The 14,556-nt window shown below is 39.2% G+C and overlaps 1 protein-coding gene across 3 annotated transcripts in view; it reads right to left on the bottom strand.

The window, feature by feature from the left end:
• The window catches only part of LOC117471172 (E3 SUMO-protein ligase PIAS1-like), a 44,934-nt gene extending 35,018 nt beyond the window's left edge, over nucleotides 1-9,916 (bottom strand). Inside the window, exon 1 of one of the 3 annotated variants that reach the window (XM_034115988.1) lies at nucleotides 9,866-9,916. In XM_034115988.1, coding sequence (XP_033971879.1) covers nucleotides 9,866-9,889 — 24 coding nt within the window. In that variant the 5' untranslated portion in view covers nucleotides 9,890-9,916. The other 2 variants (XM_034115989.1, XM_034115991.1) reach the window with 2 other exon arrangements.
• Nucleotides 9,917-14,556: the final 4,640 nt, after the last annotated feature.

The raw sequence follows: 14,556 nt of genomic DNA, 5'->3' as shown, positions 1-14,556 counted from the left end.
GGCCCGGCTTACACCTCTGGCCTGATGTGATCGCTTGTAACTCCTCTCCTTAAGTGTTAATGCATGCACACAGACTTTTACATTTAAATGTAATCAGATATATTCTTAGTGATGAGTTAATTGGAAGAGTTTTGTGCGCGCCCAAGCTTTGGACATGCTTCAAATGTCAGTCAATTAACGTTGTCTATGCAGAAAATGAATGGACTTTACTTCCAGAAAGTCTTAAATACTGTATGGCTAACAGATCACTAAACTGAAGATAGCTTGTTTCTATGCCTAATGTGTGAGAGAGAGAATCAGTGACACTACTGCATCAGTAAGAGGTTTCAAAAGAAGTTAAAACACACATCGTATTGCAACGTGCAAAACCAGCTCTTGTACGTTCAGTCATTTAATGGCAATCAACAATAAAGAGAGACTGATTATATTAAGGATCTTAATTTTTAGAGAAACTACAATCAGCAACCATACTGCGAACCTCTTCCTGTGAAATGTCAAAACATCTACAGTGAAAGGGGTCCATTATTGGCTGTTTTTATGTGTTTATTTGATCCCAATGACTTGTAATATCCGACTAACACTTTAAAGGGGAAATGATAACAAGTGCAAACAAGGAATCCACAAATGTAAAGTGCACACACACAATCAAATATTTCACCGCTACCATGCAAAGTGCTTCAGTTCACACACACACACACACACACACACACACACACACACACACACACACACACACACACACACAACACACACCATAACACACACACACACACACAACCACACACACACCACACAACACCACACACACACACACACACACACACACACAACACACACACACACCCCACACACACATCATCCCACACACACAACACACACACACACACACACATCACACACACACACACACACACACACACATACAACAACAACACACACACCACACACACACACCAACACACACACACACACACACAGTTAGCATGAGAGGGGGGGACATGTTCTCACACACAGATCATTAACTTGCAGTGATCGCATGTGCTGGCCAAATGGCTGGTGTGTGCAAAAACCTCAATGCAGCGTTCAATCCCATGATTATCATATGACATGCACACAACCACACTGTCTGCGTGTGTATGGGAATAAAGCTGCTCAACTAGATTAAAACCCGACTTTTCCCACAGAGATGTTGGATAATGATTAACTTCACCTGCTTAGAAATTAATCCTTGGGTGAAGGATTAAAAGGGCCCGGTTTAGGTATGCTTTATTTTCTCCCATTGCCTAAAGCGACAGTGAACACCATAGATATTGTCGTCCCTTCTTGACAACACTGAGAAGTAATGCGGTGAAACAGGAGTCTCTAGACCACACCTTCATTCTGACTCTTGCAGCCTTCAGCAATATCATGATGTTTTCTTAAAAGCTTCACATGTTAGTCTGAACACATCTTTGGGTGTGTTGTATTTACTCACACACATGCTGTTAGGACTACAATTTCTATCAATCACCAAAACGGTCTAACTATATACTGTATGATACAATCTCCTACCTGTTAGAAATGTCAGACAGCAAGTTTCTCCTGATAATACTGCTGCTACTATTTCTCTTGTAAGAACATGTAAGGGAGCTAAATGGAGGTACAGTTAACATCATCACAGAAATGTTGAATGACTGTGAAGTATATGTTTTTGAATGCACAGAATGATATGATTATTTGTATGCTGCAGGTTCACAGGTAAGAGATGGGTCTTGATAGAAATACTAGTGTAGAATGCAGATACGATATCAGGGTTGAGGAACCAATAATAAAACAAAGTGAAGTGCCTTCATTTGGGGAATGTAAACATGTTATATTCAAAAACCCTTAGTCTCAAAAAAGAGGCTAAACTCCTCAAATATGAAGTATTGACTCAACACCCGATTAAAACTGTCTTAAATGAGCAAAATTACAGTTTAAATCAAAAACGGATCATCTGACTGGATGCCAGATTGTGTGCCATGAACAGCTGCTGGCACAGTGAGAGTGTTTTTCCACTGCACCACAAAGCCAGTCAAAAATGGTTTATATTGATGGAGTGTGTTGGTCAGAGCGACGTGGCAAGTAGGTGTGCCTAAAGCAGACAGACCTGGGATCGTGGTAAAAAAAAGGTTTGGCCACGGATGCATACCAGACAATCACATGTGTGTCTCTAGCTCTTCTCCAGTATGCATTTTGTGAAATGATGCTTAAACATCAATATAATTAAATAAAATGTCCACCCACAACACACACACTGTTCACCAAAGGCAGTTGGTGTCCGACCTGAGTTGAACCCGGGATGGAGAGTCACAAACAAAGATCAGCTGACAACCCATTCAGATCAAGTGGTTAAACGAGCATGAGATTGAATGGGGAAAAGGTAATGTAAAACCTCCGCTAGAGTCCCAAAGGAGCAGGTTGTTTCACCGAACCAGACCGAAGTAGCAGCTTTTAGCAACCAGCATTGTTACCCTTTGAGCTCTACATTGGGTAGCAGAGCTGAAACAAATCTGCTGCACTTTGCATGGGTTTAGGATGTGAACAGTAACGCAGTTCTTCTGAGTCCCAGGAGCCTGGGAGATGGTGAGGCTAATAATGTTGTGCCAAGCAGTTTCTGCAAAGGTTCTGCAGGATATATATGTGTGTGTGTGTGTGTGTGTGTGTGTGTGTGTGTGTGTGTGGTGTGTGTGTGTGTGTGTGTGTGTGTGTGTGTGTGTGTGTGTGTGTGGGTGTGCGGAGGTTGTGAAGGCGGATGGAGGGGGGGGGGGGGGGGGGGAGCTTGCACAGTACCTGGCCATTATATAAAGCTCCTACTCTCGGCTAGAGGGCTCTGTACTGAGTGCCAACTCCCTCCCCATCCTCCTCCCCTCTCTGTCCTCCCATCCCCCCTTCCAGCTACTCCGACTCAGGCTTAACTCTGAAATACCTCGCCTGTTGTTTTCTCTCCCTCCTGCCTCTGTGGTATCACTATATGTGGATCAAACATAAGACAAAAGTTAGGGTACTCAAATATGGATCGGGCCATTTCTTCCCGAAGCAGGATCAGTTCATGCAACCCAGCTGGACTGAGTTCAGAACGGTTTCCCTTTTAATCATTAGCGTGTTTAATGCGGTGCCATCACACCTGAGGCTCCAGAGGTCTAGTCCCAGCCTGCCACGGGCAGATTGAATCTGAAGCCCATCTTCTTCCATGCTGAACGGCACAAAGATGTGATGACAGGGAAGGTTTGTAATCTGCTGCCAAAACAGTGCAGGTACATCCTGCTGGTAGCAACCAACCAACACAGATTTGCAGCCAAGTATGTGGACAAAGACAGTTGGCAGGAAACACTCTGACTAACTAGTGTGATGGCAAAGAACAAACAATTGAGCGGGGGCATAACACCTGTTTGATTATCACTGACTTGCTCAAAGAGGAAGGAAGAAAGGAAGGAAGGAAGGAGAGCTAAAAAGCTGATAGCAAAGACTGTAGACACCAAAATCCCACTGCAGTGGAGGAGAAGGAAGACACCCACGAGTTTCCCTCGCCCTCTGCACCTTTTTAATCCTGCAGAGTTGGAGGAGGTCTCACCGAGATGAAGGGGACATTGTTGAGACAGTAGCCAGAAAGATAAGGTGGCCTGAGACTGCAGGCTGTGCAGCAAACATGTTGCAGGGAGAGTGCACCCATGCCTTTTTATCATCTCTCTGATGTCGGGCTACATCTTAGCGCTGCCTGGAAACTCTCTGTGATACTATTGTCCAGGATTCATTCAGAGGAAGGAGGCAGCCTGGTTTGGAGCACCAAGCTGCTCTGTGCTGAGTGAAGTCCCAATTACATTTCTAATCTGCCTCACATCTCACTACAGCTGCATGATGGGAAGAAAATGAACTATATTTCTAAATTTAAACTTAACAAGCAGGGAAAAAAGATCCTCATGATACATCACAATCTAATACTTTGTTTTACCCAAGATGATGAATCCATTTTGTTTTATATTGGAGGTAGCGCTGGTTATTAATGTAATAAAATACAAGTAAAGGGATACAATGGGACATTTTGGTAATGACTTCAAAGAAATATATAGCATTTCTGACCAGGAAAAAGGGTTTAAATAGTATTTTATCAAATCTGAGCTTATTAGACTTTCACTGATAATAAATATCATGATGGTTCGACAAGTAAGACTGTGAGTTAGGGCTCAATGATGTTTGCACACTAGTCCTGAGTAAAGGCACCATTTAATCCACTTTCACTGCGCACGCTGAACCTATCGATGAGTCAAAAGATAAAACCACAATCTAAGGAAATCCATTCACTATTATTACAGGAAAGAGAAAGAAAAGGCATTTTTAGATGAGTTTTCTACAATCATCTGCTGGTATATAACAGAGCTGATAACCTGCAGGAAATGTATTTAATGCAGTAAAAACACAAAACACTGAATGCAGAATCAACTACCATTATTTCACAGGTGAGAGGTGACCCACTTTATCACCACAACATTGTCATTTCAATGTATCCTCAAAGTAAAAGATCAAATGCAGTTTTCTTAAAGAAAGCAGAGGGGTCTTCCGCTCACAGCGGGCTACTTCCTTTGGTGCATCCGTGTCTTAAGCTGCAGGCCCTTGGGTCACAGGTCACTGGAGAGGCCACTGCCTGCGCTCACTGCTATTATTAGACATTAACCCTCTAAGCTGCCTGTTCAGGAACCAAAAGCAGAAACACCTTCACCAGCTGGCTGTATTCCCCCTGCAGGTGTCATGATGTGATGTTAAACAGACATGAGAGAGGAAGCTATTGGCCCAGAAAGACTAACACCTTCTGCAGAGTACACGTTTCTTTCTTCTCATTGATGACACAGCCTGCTTTCGTTTATCTATAAAAGTAAGAAAAAAACATCTAAAAGAGGGAACATGAATTGAACTGTCTAAACTATTTGGGAAACCTGTGGATTAAGTGTTATCAGGCCAAAACAACGTCTAACATAATGCACTCAACCACAGCTAATCTTGATGCATCTCAACAGACCAAATTCAACTAAACTGGAGGGAGTCACACTTTTAAAGCCTGCAGCAGGATGGTGAAATAACTTGACATTATATTTTTTATTTATTTCAGATTCACAGCAAAATCTCTCTGATAGTCCAACATTTAAAAAAACCTAAAATATCTGCCAAGAAGGTGTCCAGTGAAAAGCCGGCCTTTCTTCCTCCAGTCGGAAATGCACGTTGAGCGCCAAACTGCTACCTACCCATGTCGGTCTCAAATGTGACATGTTACCAAGGCAACAGGACTGTGTAACAAAATCACCACAGGAGTTAAGAGAAAGCTGCAATCTCGCCGAGAGCCGAGCACAAGTCGATGGCTGCAGACACCAAGTGCTCTCACAGGGCAAAAGAAACCTGACAATAGAGAGAGCTTTAATGCTGCTTTCACTGAACATACAGACTGTACAGTACGTAATGCAGCCTGAAGGATCAAAGTATGTTCCATGTCTTTATCTGGCAGCCCGTCTGATATCTTTCGCTTAATGCTTAGAACAAGGAAATGGCAATAACTCTCTACAACAGCTGGTTCAACGCTAAACACCTCTGACATCTCTGTGAGAGACGAGACATGCAACATCTGTATTGGGTTTCATCCTACATGCACCGATCACCATTAGGCTTTTAACATTATGGCTGAGATGATGCCCTAAAACGCACGGAGTGCTAACACTTAATCATCCAGTATGAGATTGACACACGCGCCAACATCTGCGCATGCATGTAAGCTTTAAATACACCCTCAGCTGAGAGGGTTCACTCTTTGTGACTTCCAACGTCTAATTCTCTTTAAACTGAAAATTAACTGCAGCGATAATGACGATGACAACAAGAGCAATAGGCAGGTGTTGAAAAGATGTCGGGGAGCAGAGCGGAGGGCCTGTATCATTAGGGATTAACCTAGCCACAGGCTCTACAAATAGACTGTCTCCACCTATAAGCTGCCAGTGCACAGACAGTTATTTGTACTGCCAGGTAGCTGCTGCAGCTCCGCAGAACAGAGAAGACAGTTCAAAGAGGCTGAGGCGGATCGGGACTCCCACCAAACAGAATGCGATGCAACAGGACACATTTAGGGGCTGGTAACATCAGAGGCATTCACAAACATTAGCTTTCATCTACGGTGACTGCATACAGATCGATGCACCAATTTGGGGTATAATCTATAATACAAAGCCTAGGCCAACCATGAACAAACGTGAAGCAAAAAGTAATGTTTCAAGGACGAATACTACAAATGTTTAGCCTCTCAGTTGCAAATATGTGCTGCTTTTTTTAGTTGACTGAATATATTTGGAATTTTAAATATGAGTCAGATAAAATAAGCGATTTGGAGGCGTCACTTTAGGTTTCAGGAAACTCTGATGGGTATTTTCCATTTTTTACCGAAGGACTATGTTTTTGGAATATCTTGATTAATTGATAAGTTTGCCATTAACCAACACTCTGAAGGACGAACATTTCTTAAAGCGGTCACATGCTAGGCCAAACTATCAGCTGAATCAAGCTTTTGATAATTTATTATATTTTTCACCTAAAAAATCTAATTCTCAGGAGAGGATCCTCCGTACTCACCCACAGAGGTCTGGGCATCATTGAATGAAACAAATTGTATTTGACAAGATGACAAACGTCAGAGGGTTTGTTCATGCATGTACCTGTTGCAAACGAGTAAAAACTAAAGATGAAATAAAAAACACTTATTGTTCGGTTGTGTTAAAAGTATCGTTTCCTGTGAACTGTCTGAGCCATGTCCCCTGCTATGTCACACCTTAACGTGTGCGGACTGTGCTTTGAAAATGCAAGATGCCCTGCGCCATTAATACTTAAAAACATCATTACATGTGCTCATAGTCAGGGGAGAGCATCAAGGAGTCACTGCTGGTTTGTGGGATAATACCATGGATGTATAATAAGAACTGGATACAGCGTGGGAGGCGGGGCCTCGTTCATTCCTATGAGAGTTGCTCATTGGCGCATGAAGACAAAATGGCCCAACTTTTGAGAGAGCGAAACGTCACAAACCTATATAATCATATAATCCGTTCTTATTGTGCATCCATGGGTAAAGGTAAAACTCATGTAGTGCGGAACACGTCACATGAACGTGCCGGGCGGCGCGGTCCCGTGGGTTAGATCCACGTTCATAATGCAGAGGAAAATAACTCTCAGAATAACGTTATTAGCACATTTTACAACTTGAGGACCGAATGTTTTTAATAAGGGCTATACAAATGTTCATACTGGGTAGTTTATTTAGTTTAAAATAAATTATCCAACGATTTACAGACGTCTCTTTCCCAATGTAAGTCAATGGGGAAAAGTCTTTCCGGGCCCAGCGACTGATACGGAGGTGTAGTACCGCCGTTTGGCCACAACGAATATTTTCCTCAGAGTCCGGCGCACTTCCTGGGGGCTTGGATCATACTAGCACATTATTTGAGAACCTGGACAATAAAATGATACTACTAATGACACAAAAAATTACCCAGAATACTATAGGTTTAAAACTAATGACACCGACATAAGTGGCCATCACCTCTCATCTGCTCTAAGTAAACAAAGCTAATTTAACACATGTGGGAATTTATAATCTATGTTCACAAGCTTGTAATATTCTCTTGGAAATTAGAAAACCATTGAAGATAATACTATATGGTAAGTGCACAGGGTTGAAGTCTCTGAGCATTTTGGTTTTGTAAAAACAAATGTAACAGAAAAGGTTTAGCAGCTTCCCATATTTGACAGTTTCGTATTATTCTTTCCTCAAGAGTTATGTCGACATCAGGTTAGAAATATTTCTACCTACAACCAAGAAAAATATATTTTCAGAGGAGGGATTTTGACAGGAATTTTGTAAGTAATTGACTCTTGTTATAAAACTTAAAGACAGCAAGAAAGAGCCAAATCAATCAGCAGTGAATCACAACTGAAGGGAACCTCACTTGTTTTTAAACAAAGACTTCAGGCCAGCTTGTTGATGTTATCTGTCTGCAGTGGTTGTATACAGTTGGGTGAATTAAAAAAATCTGCATCTATAAAAGCTTCCTCAGTCTGCACCACAGCGCTAGGTTAAAATTCATGGAGGATGAAAGTGTCCGGCCTTAAGCAAGGCACCGATTCTTCTGATTATTCTAAAGAGCATAACCACAAAAAACCCTCCATCCTCTGAGCTGAAATCATCATGAAATAACTTTGGTAATGAAAAAGCTGTTTAAAATCCCCACGTTTATTTTGGGGTTTGTCAGACAAAATTAGTCAAGAGTAGATTTGTGATTTGTGGGCATATCACTTTTATCTGACATAAAGATATTGAACATTTGTGTCTGTTGTCAGCAGCCCCAAGTGTTAATTTTACATTAAGAAAATGAAAAAGCAAGCAAATGTAGAAGTTTAAGAAGCCTTCTACATAGAGAATATCACTTAGTTAAATCAACGAAAGCCTTTAGTAGGACCACATCTGGCTGTTCAAAGCAGGCGAGGCTTCATTACAGTGTGCAGACGAACAGCAGCTGGCACAAAGGAGCACGTATAGATCCACAGAGCCAGGCAGTGGAAACACAGCGGGGGAAAAGTCTAAAAATAGCTCAAGACTGTGATCAATAACTGCTAGATATGTTCCAACTCTGCTTCATAAGGCTAAATTAAAACAGTGTTAAAGTGCTGCTACAGAGACAACAGAATCATGTTAGAGGCAGGGTGCATCAGTGATGAATATTCAGTGGTGCAAAGTTATTAAATACACTTATACAACTTGACAAGTATTGCATTTTAATATAATTGAGGTACTTGTGCTGTACTCCGGTATTTCAATTTTATACAAGTTTATATTATTGCTTCACAACATTCTGGAAGAAAATATTGTAGTTTTTACACCACTGCTTATTCACTACCATGTATTCACTTTATTTGAAACATAATACAAGTATTTTAACACAAGCAAGGGGCTGAGGTATATATATGTGTACTTATTTAGCTTGTATCCAAATATTTGCACCAATTTATTGTTTTACCTTTTTCTCGAGAGGATAAACAAATATTGACTTTTACCAAATATTTGTACCATTTTATTGTTTTACCTTTTCTCCCACAGTAAGGTTTTCCAATAATGTATTTCTATTTGACTTATTATTGTTGAAATTAAATAAAAACTGTGTTTAAACAGGACAAAGAGTAAGAGAGTAAAAGTAAAGGACTTCTCTCCCCCCTGAGTGTACTCTGTATAACGGTGAGTGGGGCACCGTTACATGTTAATTGTATCAACAGGTAAAGTGAGCCCAGGTGTGACCGAGCAGACCAGGTGACGTTCCTGCAGCTGCAGACAGTCTACCTCTGTCTTTATAAACTTTATAACCATGCACATCCCAAGTGAGCAGTATCCGTTCATGTGTGCATGCTTTAAAACACCAAGCCGCTGTCACATTCAAACACAATCTGCACACTATCAGCGGGACAAAATGCTCTGCAGCTCAGGACTTTCCCTCTCAAATATATAACCCAAACACCGGGCAGAGGCGGGGATGCTGCCCGGAGGTGAGTGCCTGTCTCCGGGGTTAAAGAGCACACAGAGGATGTTTTAAAGTGAAAGCCGCTCCGCCAGCCGCTGCTCACAAAACCGTTCTCAGCAGCGAGAGTCAATATCAACATAAACATGCTCGTCGATACAAGAAAGTTGCTCCTGCATTTGGGCGGTAAGAAATACAATATGACAACATTTCATTACCTTAATGCTAAAAATGGCTGTCGGGCGTTAGGACTTGACAACCAAGCGCTTAGTAACCGAGTAAAATTACAACGATTTCAGGCTGCGCCTTACCTTCAGTTCCGCACTCTCCGCCATCTTGTATTTTCTTTGCGCATGCGTGGTTAGCTGCTGTCACATGACTGGGACGCGCTGAGCTCCTGCGTGAACGCGCACACAGAGACAGGGGTGCGTTCAGGTACTCATAAAATGGGTGGGAAAAGCCGTGGCAGAATCTTAGCTTTAAATTATCTTAATTGTTTATTTTTATTTATTTTGGCTTCTTAAGTCTTAGTATATAAATTGTTTAGCGTAATCAGATATAATATTTTTTTACAGTGTTCTTTTAACACATATTAACTCAGTGTCCATTGGCCAATACATATTTATTTTACATATTTATTTATTATTACAATAAACAACATAGTATTTCATTTAAATTCTGTTTTTAGCTCATTTATTCTATTTTACATGTGTATAGTTTACTTCTTACTTCTACTCATTTACCTGCACTATTTTATTTCAATACTATTTATTTTTGCACTATTTGTATTGTTTTATGTCTTATATTATATATATTTATGTTGCACTGTTTGAGGAGCCTGTGATTTTAAATGTTCCTTGCCATAACTATGCACTGTAGCTACTGCGCATATGACAATAAAACCTTTGAATCTTTGAACGCTGACCTGAGGGCCAGGAGATCCTGCTGCTCTGTGGGTTACATCATTCTTTGATAAAAAACAATTTGAATATATATTCATCCAGCCTGTAGTTTAGCTACTGGCACTCTGAATTCATTATTGTCTTGAAGAATAGAATAAGTCTAACACATGCAATAGATCAACTCTTTTTTTTAATTCTAATAGAAAAATCATATATATACATAACGTACATAAATAAAGCATTTGCCTTGGGCTTGTTTTTAAAAATGTACTCAATTGTGCTGCTCGAAGTCACAGAACATTTAAAAAACAATGAAAACATTTGAAGACGTTTCACAGCAACTTCCCTTTCAGTTTTCAGTGGAACTACTGTAGAAGTAGTCCATATGAAAAATCCAGAGTAACATTATGTTTTACAAGTAGGCCTATATGCCCATAATCTGAACAAATAATTTAATAAATAGCATATTTTCTTCAGTCTCCACAAACAAAATCCCACCCACCTCCATTGTGTTGAGCTGAAAACATGGACAAATATACCCAAAGCTATCTGATTAGCTGAATCCTTTCAAATATTAGTTTTCTCTTTTGTAATGATTAACTGCCCCTAGACCTGTCACTCCACATTCCTTTGTCTTTCTTATATACAAAATGTGAACTTCCCTGTTTCACCAGAAAAGCTAAATTTCAAAATCTTTTAGACATAATCCTCCTGTTACACTAGAGCATTTCAATCACAGGAAAGTAATGGCAAGTTTGACAATCAGTATTTTCTTAACACAGACATCACAACGATAGAAAGGCAATAGATATATTATTATATATTATTTAGGAAAAAACTACATTTTGAATCCTGTATATAAGTGCATCTTTAGATTTGATATAGATATCCCAATAATGTCCAATACTTATTTCGGCCAAAATAAGAGTGTAAGGAAAATCTGATATTGTGGCAACTCTTAACTTAAGGTACGTTTCATTTCAAATGTAAAACATTTTAATAACAAAATGTGAAAGAAGAGATGCATCTAATGTTGGACCTGCTGCCATTTTTAGCCGTTGTGAGGAAATATTCTGATGTTGGGCAATCTTTTTAGGCGTCTAAAATATATATTCACATCACTGTCTGACTGTGAATCTCCACATGCACAATCATACTGTTCATTTAGTCTTGCCAGGGGTGTGCTGAGTATAACTAATATGGTGCCTGTCAGGTTACCAAACAAAAAAAATGAGTTTTCTGAAAAATATCTTAATTGTGTAGAAGAATGACAAAGTGCTTCAAACTCCAGATTCAGGAGTCACTAAACCCGCTGAAGTGACTCTGACCTTTGACCCTCCTGTAGATCAATGTCATGTCATTTAATATTAGCTGACTCTGCTGTACTCTTAGCTTTTTGTGTATTTGTATTATTGTGTATAGTTTAATCATTAAAATGTATAAGGTGTTTAATCTGGGTGAGTCAATCTATAATACTTAATTGTGACTCAGATTTCTAATTAGACTAACAAGGCCACCCTTGCCTTTATTATTTTTATTTTTACATCCTTGTCATAAATAAGTAAGCCGTAAAGCAAACAGGGGCCCTGCAGAATTGTTTGTATTATTTGACAATCTTTTGTCAAACCACAATTAATTATTCAACATTTCCTCTACAGTCTCTAGAAATAATGAATGAACCTTTAAATAAATACACAACATAAATTGTTGGAAGAAAATGTAAAGGCATTTTTTGTATGTTATTGGGCAAGGCAAGGCAAGGCTATTTATATAGCACCTTTCAACACAAGGCAATTCAGAGTGATTTACAAAAATGAAAGACATTAAGAAAATGGCATTTAAAAACAGTCATTAAAAAGCAAAGATAATAAAATAAACATTAAAAGAAAAAATACATGAATAAAAGTTTACAGTGCAGTTTAAGATATGAAGAGTTCAATTAAAAGCAGCGGCAAAAAGAAACGTCTTCAGCCTGGATTTAAAAGTTGCAGCGGACCTGCAGGTTTCTGGTAGTTTGTTCCAGATATTTCGAGCATAATAACTGAACGCTGCTTTACCATGTTTAGTTCTGACTCTGGGGACAGAAAGCTGACCAGTCCCTGAAGACCTGAGAGATCTGGATGGTTCATAATTTAGCAGCAGGTCATAAATGTATGTTGGGCCTAAACCCAACTGCAAAGACACCATTAGAGTCTAGTCGAGTCTACTGAAGATAAAAGCATGGACAAGTTTTTCCAAATCCTGCGGGAGAGTTGTGGTGAGATGTGTCTCCAGAACTTACTTTTCTAAAATTATGACGAGACAATTGTCATATAGGGGATTTAATTTAACAGCACTGCCTTCTATATCAGCTTTTAGTACAGTCAGAAAAAAAGGCTAAGAAAAAACAACACAGTGGCTCAATAAACTCAGAGCAAGGGATAGCCAGTAGATGGCGCCCTCTCATTTCAAATAAAGATGCAACTACAATGACGTGAAGTGAGCTCTCAGGTCCTGCTTAGTGTGTAATCAGCCTGCGAAGCATATTTGTTCCTAAGCATTGACATCTTTACTTAGTGTAATGTTTTTTTATACAGAATTCGCCATCACATCAAACACATTAGGCTTCAGGCCCAAATCTATTATCAGATATTGCTTATTTCCTCTGCTATACAAGATATAATCTTTTGACAAACTAGTTACTAGAATCACAGAGGTTTTATTATGTCAGCATGCATCGCTGCCATCTGCTGCTTTGTTGCTGGCCAGTGATGGGACAGGTGTCTGCTCAGTTCACATGTTTATACAAGCAAATGACTGATGATGAGTGCACAATGCAAATACTGAGACACAATATGACCAGCAGCAGGATAAAACATTATTCTTCTTTTAAAATGTTTGATATTACAGTGAATGGATTTAATGTGGGCTTGTGCACTCACTGTGCTGTATCAGGACAGCTCAAATCCACAATGTGTAAACAAAAGCAGGGTTGAAGGATATGGGTAAAATACTAAATTGCAGCCCTGTTTGTGTAATTTTCTATTGCGATATAAAAATATAAAAATATGTGTCATGATATAGAAAATGAATTCAGAAATTCTTCATGGATATAATATACAAAATATTAATTGTTTTTATAAATTGATAATCCCAGTAGTGAACTATTTTTCTCAGATTAAATGCACTTGTTCTTTTTCATATTCTTTATGTATTTATAACACAGAATTTGATATATTGAAAGAAAAATTCATAGTACATTTTATTTTTCTGCTAAAGTTACAAGCCTCTTCTCAGATTATGGTTCTACGTTTAAAAACACGACCAGTTTATCGTTTTTTTACTAGATTCAATGAAACAAACAAGATAAAACATGTAAACAAATCAGTTGCATCTCTACCAGCTACAAGATTATATATAGATATAAACCATTTAGTTCATTGTTTGGTTTGGCAATAAATGCCATAATAAATGTTCCAATGTATTTTGGTTTAGGTAAACTGCTATTGTAGGTACGTACATGCACCATGAAGCACTGTGGGAACATGGGGCACATTTTGAATGAGCTCCCTAAGTCCTACTTTAAATTATAAAGTTGCACGATTATAAAATGATCATGAAATAATGAATGATGCCTGCAGTCAGCTACTTTTAAGGCTTTCTGCCCCCTTAGTGTTCAACTTGTAAAAAGCCTGAAATCCACTGAAATATTTTGCTCATGTATTACTGAACAAATCTACCAGGCTAAGGCCCAGGGGGGCAAGGGGCTTTTGAAACCACAAAGAGACAAATAACAACTAAAAGAGACGCAAATCCACCAGATAAAAATGCAAAAGAGCACAAAGAGACAAGTCATTTTCACAAAAAAAGGGAAAATGACATGGATACAAAATGACCAAATAAAGATGCATTGCGGCTATAGAAGAACCACCCAAATGAGGTGCAGAACAAACATAAAGAGACACACAATTATGCAGAGAGACTCAAAAGATGCACAAAACAACCTGACAAAACTGACCACCAAAAGATGCAATACATCAAAATAGGTGCAAAACAAGAAAAAGGAGATAAAAAAAACGACCACAATAAGAAGCAACAATGACCAAATATAAATAACCACC

Source organism: Trematomus bernacchii, unplaced genomic scaffold (genome assembly GCF_902827165.1).
Source record: "Trematomus bernacchii unplaced genomic scaffold, fTreBer1.1, whole genome shotgun sequence".
In the NCBI taxonomy this organism is placed as follows: domain Eukaryota; kingdom Metazoa; phylum Chordata; class Actinopteri; order Perciformes; family Nototheniidae; genus Trematomus; species Trematomus bernacchii.
Note: the sequence above shows the minus strand (reverse complement) of the source record. Positions and strands in the feature narration are given on the sequence as shown.